A 7,677-nucleotide genomic window follows, 5' to 3' on the forward strand; every position below is an offset into this window, starting at 1 on the left:
ACTTATTTTACTCTTTACCACATGTTACATGTGTAACATGTAATATTGCTGTTTCTTTCTCAATTAATATAGGCAATACTTTAACTTATTTATAATGGTTAATCAATGCTCTTTTAGAACAATTATCAAATATTTTCTTAAGAAAATCATAGAAAATAATTATATAATCAATTAAGATAAAATTAAACAAATTTTCCAAATAAAATAAATTATAAAATAATATTTCAATTCTACTTTTAAAAACAAATAAAAATCAACATCCGCCATTTATTTATGTTATCTTCAAAATAATGTGAATGCCAATTCATAGCTCTTCAAGTACATTAAATAAATTACTTTTAATCACATTTATCTAATTTATTATTGATATTAATATTCAGTACTGGAAAGGACTTAAGTATTCGCCAACTACTAGATGGCAGTGATAACCTATATTCGCAGTTAGAGTGGTGGGATGGTTTTTAGTGTCTATATTAATAGTTTATCTCTCAACTCTATCCAAGGCTATGGTGGCCCTTCAGTGGTGAGCCTCCAGGAGGGAAGAGCAGAAAGAGGAAACTTTTTAGGTAAGCTCAAACCAAACTCTTCTTCCCTATTCACCTCACCCTCCACACTCCAATCAAAGCAATGTATGAGCTGAGCCACAGCCAAGTGAACAACGGAACTCCCCATGGACATTCCGGGGCATCCCCTCCTCCCTGCTCCGAATGGCAACAATTCAAAGTGTTGGCCTTTCAGATCTATGCTTGACCCAATAAATCTTTCAGGCTTGAATTCTAAAGGATCTTTCCAAATACAATCATCCCTTCCCATTGCCCAAACATTCACAAGCAACCTTGTTTTTGGTGGAACGTAATATCCTCCCACATTGCAACCCTCAGTGGATTCGTGTGGCACCATAAAGGCCCCTACTGGATGTAATCGAAATGTTTCCTTCATCACACACCGCAAGTAATCTAAGTTTACAAGATCACTCTCCCTTACAATGCGATCTCTCCCAACCTGCAATTCAATCTCTTGTTGCGCCCTTGCCATTACTTTAGGGTTTCTCAGCAGCTCAGTCATCGCCCATTCTATAGTTATAAGAGATGTGTCTACTCCAGCAAGTAGCATATCCTGCGAAAGCATTGAACTCGTTGGTTAGTGAGATCGTAGCAGAAAATTGTAATTTCACAATTTGACTAGAGAAACAGAACAAATCCTAACATTGAACTAGCAATGGCAATTATTGAAACTGAACCGACCAAGATGATTGCTTTGATTGAAAGGCGAGAGACTTGAATCTCGGAACTTTCGCTCTCACCCATGTCCAGCATCACGTCCAAAAGGTCCGGATTGTCCGACCTTTTACTCCTCCTCCTCCTCAGCTCAACGCGCTCATCGATCAGCTTCTCGGCAAACGCATCGTATGCTTTATGAACGGCCTTCATACGGCGGCGGTAGCCTTGCAAATCAAGAAAGGAAAGAGAGGGAATGTAGTCCCCCACAATAATTACTCCCAACAGATGCATAATTTCAGTCATTATCTCTAAAAACGAATCGCCTCCGCTCAGTTCGGAGTATCTTCTGCCTGCAAACATTCTGCAGATAGTGTTGAGTGAGAGGGTGGAGATGAGATTCCGCAGTTCGACGGAACGCATGCCCTTCTCACTTCCTTCCCACACAGATCTCACCATGGCTGTCGCCTCTTCTTCTCTTACCCACCTGAATGACTCCGTTCTCTTGGTCGTCAGTAATTCCATCGTGCACAACTTTCTCATCTGCCGCCAGTATTCTCCATAGGGGGCCAGCGCCACGTCTCTGCGCTCGTAGCCCAGGTACTTGGCCCCCGATGTAGCTGGTCTGCTGGCGAAGATCAAATCATGGGTTTTAAGAAACTCTTTGGCCATGGCAGGAGAAGAGGCCACAACCGTGGGTACCGAGCCCAGGCGTAGAAACATAATGGGTCCGTACTTTTTTCCGAGCTGAGTCACGGACTTGGGAGGAAAGGTTCCCAAGAGATGGAGATTGCCTACTAGTGGCCATGGCCGTGGCCCTGGTGGCAATCCCAACTTTCCTTTGTTTCTCTTGCTTGCTGTCAGAAATCTGTATATTATCCAGAGGAAGATGAGCGAAAAACCCAGCTCCACTGCAGGGAAATTGAGCCATGCCATGTTTCGTTTGGATAGCCCGGCTTGCATATCTTTGATATCAACTTATCAGTATTTAAAGCAACTTGCCGGCCAAAAGTCGGGCACGTTCTTGGACTAAATTCTGCTCATTGAAGACTAACTTTCCTGCTCAATGCTGCACCAGATTCAATTTCCTACGGGCCGGCTTAACCGGCACACTCTAAGCATTCACTTAGGTGGCCAGGCCCACAAGCCTCAATTGCTGATGCTGAATTATCAGAAATCTAATAAAAAAGACAACAAAATAATAACAATGATCACATAAGATGCATAACATCTTTATGTGCTGTGTGTTGAGTTCTTTATCTCACATACATTGAGAGAAACAAAGCAAAAGTTAAATGTGCCTAGAAAACCTCGTTTGTTGGCTTGTTGTATGTGGTTTCCCTCATATTATTACTAAACCGAAAGCTTTTGTATGTTAACTAAACAACTGGTGTGTTTTTTTTCACTTTAACCTACAAGTATTTTCTTTTAAGTTTGACTTTACAGATCTTAATTAATTACAAACAATAAATTAATAATAATGATTAACATAAAATTAATTAAGAAAATTTATTTTATTTTAAACAATAATTTTTTATAATGAATATTGAACTTTGAATAATTTTTAGCGTGACTTTGGAGATCTTAATTTATTACAAACAATAAATTAATAATGACTAATATGAAATTAATTAAAATTTTTGATTTTATTTTAAATAGTATTTTTTATACTAATTTAGTCATAATAGATATTTAACTTTCAATATTTTATTCTTGTTTTGACATAAGCATGGTAATTAATTACTAATAATAAATTAGTAATGATTAATATTACACAAAATAATTTAAATTTAAATTTTAAAAATAATTTTTTAATAAAATTATTTATAATGAATATTAACACTAATTTAATTTTAAAGATTTTTAAATAGTAATAATAAGATATAATTATTAATATTTTAATTATTATATATAATAATTAATTATTGATTATTAAATATTTAAGGTTAATAAATTTATAGGACTGATACTAAAGTCCACTAAATACTTCTTTTTATTAAGGATAAGATAGGAGAGCAAGGAACACATCAAACTATTTTAGTAAGGGGTAGTTGTGAGTTTCTTGCTTTGCTTTTATCTAGTTCCTATGAAGAGAAATCGCTCGCTGTACAGATAAAAGATGATTATTCAATGTTGTTTTGTGTTCTGAAATGAAAGTTTAAATCTAAAGTTCTATGAAAATTGATATATAGCCAAATTAATATCTTATTCATAGCATTTTCTTCCTTTATATACTTTGAATAAAGAGTAAATCTATCATGATCATTTTTTTTATGAATATGGGTATAAAATTTCATTAATTAAAAATTAGAATACATATTAAAAGAATAAAGGTAGATGAACACACGACACACCTCAAGAGTCACAGGTGATAGAACAACAAACCAAAAAACTAGTCAGAGAGCTAAATCCTAGAGCATAAAGCATAAAAATCCTAAAATTTGCTAAGTGGTGAGAGCAATTCCTGTCAGCAGTAGGGGAAAATCCTTATCATTTGATTTAGGTACCCCATGTATCACTAGGTGTGGAGTGACGTTAGGAATATACTAGCAAGCATCATCTTTATCATCTTTTTCTTCTTTAGGAGCCACAAAATGCTAAGGAGTAATAGCAAGGGCAAGTCAAGGTAACCCTTTGGAGGGCACGGTGGTGGGGCAACCAGAACCACGTCCCTAGGAGGATCCAACACATCCAGTAGAGAAACCATCACCACCAACAGTAGAGGCTCCAACTTCTCCCCAAGGAGGTGGAGAGGTGGAGCGAAATCATATAGCTTTGGTGGACCCACGAATAGACCGTCAAGGGGTAGCCTAAGACCTAGGAGAGTGAGACCATCATGCAAAAAATATCTACCCCCACCATCGACCCTAGGAAGGATAATGGCAGTGAGCGGATGAAGGGTCAAGAGTAATTCTAAGAAAAAAAATTACACCTTGTACAATTTAGCACAATAAATGTCATAATCCTCCTCGTCATCAGAGGTCATGTACCACTACTTTTATCTTTTGGCCCACCTAGATCGCTCCATCATCTCTATACTAGAATCTTACCAACTCTGCTGACTTGTCATGCTCGATGTGTTAGTGTCCTATGAATCTGATAGTCCATAGGTGGCCATTTGTGTGTTTCAACTACACCTAGAAGAAATCCAAACACCTCTACAAGCACCCATTGACATCCATTTTCCTTCTAGGGCCTATGTCTCTCCCATTTAAAGCATTTCTGAGAATTCTACATCATTTCTTGTAGACAAAAGCTATTGGCAATCTTCTTGAGCAATATTAACAGGTTTTCATTACTCTGCCATTATTGCAAGATTAGAGAACACACAACATTTTCAAAGAATCTTATTTTGAGCTTCATGGGGGAGTTATCTCTTTTGATCTCTCTCTCTCTCATATTGTTTTATAAATTCTCCTTTAATCTATATTTCGTTAATCTCTTATTATTTATTATCTATCCTTATTTATCTACCTTTTTTGATTGAATTTACTTTGTTGTCCATAGAGGTAGAAAATCTAAAACACAACCCCCAACATTTTCCTCCTTTGCATTTGTGCAGGTTTGTGTTCATGAGGAGCTCACTTAGCGGAAGGCCTCATAGCTTGGACCTCTTGTGTGTTCATCTTTTGCCTTACCCTCTGTCCTTTTATTTTATTTCTTATATCTGAATTTTTTACATCTTTCAGTTATTTTACCTTTTTTGCATCCATACAGACATTTAGTGTCGTATGCAACTTTCTATGTATGTCCGTACAGGACGTCGTCATGTTGTAGTCTTAGATACACACACTTGTCATTTGCATAGAGACTTGTTAGGGTTGTCTGGGGGCTCTTTCTATCTTGTGCTAGCCTACCTTTTTTATTTGGTATCCCTTGACTCACCCTTTTTGCCAATATAGAAGATGTACTAGAGGGTCGATTTGTTCTCTAGGATCCATCATCCTTGAGGTAACAAATTTGCTCCACTATATTTTGGTGAACCTAATGTGAAGCTGTTTTCTTTATTGTATCATGTATTTATCTTTTAGTTCATTGCATATATCTAAAATCTAATAAAAAAGAGAGCGTATCTTCCATCTCCATTTTTAGCATTTGTATTTCTTTTTCTTTATCTTTACATATAGAATTGTTTATTAGAAAATGAAACCCTCCGTGTCCCTATATTGTCGTCTAATTGTTGTGAGGCTTATTTATGAGCTTTACAACCCATACTTCCATAGGAGTCATAGTGAGGAGGACATCTAGATGGACTTTTCCTCCTGATCGTTGTAGTCCTCCTCTACCTAGTGCAACGATCACAAATCCTCTACCTCACGCAAACAAGCAATTCACCTCTCATCCTCTCTAGATTCCTTTAATGGGAGACTCATCATCTAGTAGCTCTCAAATTGACTCCTCGATTAACTCTCTATTGCCTTCTCTTCCTATCATTGACCATGACCTTGTTGTCACTATTGACTTTGATTGGATTCCTTCTCTACTGGAGAACCTTAAGAGAGTTTGAAGAAGTGTTCCTTTAACCTGGAGAATGTGCTCCCTCGGGCTGGGAATGTGATTAACATTTGAAGAGACATGCCCATCTCAGATAAGAAAGGGTTAGAGATGTTGAGGTTATTGTCCATGATTGTTCTATGTCGTGTACCCTTGGAAGATGCACGCCCTCGCGACATCTAGTCTAACTCCTTTCGTTCTCTGATTGACGTTAATATATCAGGATTGAATATGCATATGGTGGATTCTACTTTTCCTAGCATCAATGCCTCATCCACTCCATTGGGTTACATGGGTATGTCTAGTAGCTTGATCTTTCCCTCCATCACGACACATATCTCTATAGTCAGTACTAGTACTACATCTTGTAGTGGCACTAGTCATTTTGGGGATACTAGTGGAGATGGTGGCATATTTGGCACACCTCTAACTCCTCTACCCTCTAATTGTTTCTTGAACACTATCTAACATAACAAGGGACAGTTATAGAACACAACTTACAAACATGTCCTTTGCTTCTATTCAATCATCTAGATGTGCATACTATAGGAAGAGTCCCCTTGACCTCACTATCCTGAACACTATCCTTCCTCCTGCGATGCAATCATTGAATTTCAATAGGTTCAATAGTGATTGGGAACCTAATGTGCAAATTTACTCTTTTATGACCATGTGTAGTTATTACCACAATCTAGACTTTGTATTGCTTAAACTGTTCTCATGGTCCCTTAAGGGAAGCACGTTAGAGTGGTATACCTCCTTGCCAGATAATTCCACCTGTATCTGGGATCAACTTATAGATCTATTTGTTAAATGATTTTAGGCTAACATTGGCAAAAGGGTTAATATCAGTGACCTTGTTCACTGTAACAAAAAACCCAACAAAAAAGTCAAAAAAATTATCTTGAGATATCAGTCAATCTCTACCAAGATCCCCTTTGCCAACCCTGATAGTGATTTCTAGAGGATGTTCATTGGCAATCTGCAACCGACATTGAGGGAGACGTTGTCTCTTGATCGTTACCAGAACTTTTCCAATATGTTTTCTGCACTCACAAACTACCAGCACACCATGGCGTTGTTCAAATATTCTACTTCGAACCCTCGCGTTGGGTCCTTCGTAGGCACATCCTTGAAAGGGTCTATAAAGAACAAACTTGTAGCTAATGTTGTGGTTGTTCCTTTGTTTGCTACTACAAAGGGATCACAATAGAATATTCTTCTCTAAATTGAATGAATCCTACTTAAGCATAATGCATCGATTGCTACAAGATAATTTGATTACCCTTCTTGAGGTTAGACCATTGTCCGATAACAAACCCTATCTACATTGATACGACAAAAAAATTTCATCACCATTGTGTACCTAGTCATGATAATGATCAATGTTATCATCTTTTAAATATTGTCCAAGACCACATCAACAATGGTTGGATTAAATTTGGTGAGAAAAATCATAAGTAAAACAAGTTTATTGATAAGGTCAATAGTGATTTGTAGATCTACACCAATAAATTTCACCCACATTTGACAAATTTTATTTCTTCATCAGAGCCTCCTTCAGATGATGGTCTATTTATGAACATGGCTACCATCACTCCTATTTTTTTTCCTCCTAGCTAGAAGGGGAAGGTGTCTCACACGTCATTATCATTCACCCCCCTAGATTCCCCATATTGTAGAGAGCTTGCTTCTCTATACATCCCTGCTAAATTTAATGGTCAAATTATCATGGGTGTAATAGTTGACCCATTTTGCAGAGTCGATGTCATCATAGAGGAGACTATTCATGAATGGTTGGCATAGGTTTGCATATGACAAATGTTGAGCAACCCAGAGGACACATGGTGGTTTCTCTATCCCTCCTTTTGGAAACATGTTCTTGATGGTCCTCGTCGGCCACAAGATGGTTTCATCAAACTTTTCTATCATTTCCAAGTCAGAAATATTTTACATTAATTTGGGC

General features: G+C 37.3%; 1 protein-coding gene across 1 annotated transcript; it reads right to left on the reverse strand.

Moving 5' to 3' along the window:
• Positions 1-504: 504 nt before the first annotated feature.
• On the reverse strand, positions 505-2,153 carry LOC131032534 (cytochrome P450 71AU50-like). Its single transcript, XM_059211790.1, has 2 exons — positions 1,278-2,153; positions 505-1,116 (listed from the first exon to the last, which is right to left on the reverse strand). Exons 1-2 carry the CDS (start codon positions 2,151-2,153, stop codon positions 505-507), a joined length of 1,488 nt encoding a protein of 495 aa, XP_059067773.1.
• Positions 2,154-7,677: the final 5,524 nt, after the last annotated feature.

This window comes from Cryptomeria japonica, chromosome 9 (assembly GCF_030272615.1).
Source record: "Cryptomeria japonica chromosome 9, Sugi_1.0, whole genome shotgun sequence".
Classification (NCBI taxonomy): domain Eukaryota; kingdom Viridiplantae; phylum Streptophyta; class Pinopsida; order Cupressales; family Cupressaceae; genus Cryptomeria; species Cryptomeria japonica.

Bases quoted from the DNA above. Each gene is read 5' to 3' on its own strand.
- LOC131032534 (XM_059211790.1), bottom strand. From the start codon at position 2,153: ATGGCATGGCTCAATTTCCCTGCAGTGGAGCTGGGTTTTTCGCTCATC. The intron at 1,117-1,277 runs GTCTCTCGCCTT...ATGCTTTCGCAG, and splicing joins GCGAAAGTTCCGAGATTCAA to GATATGCTACTTGCTGGAGT.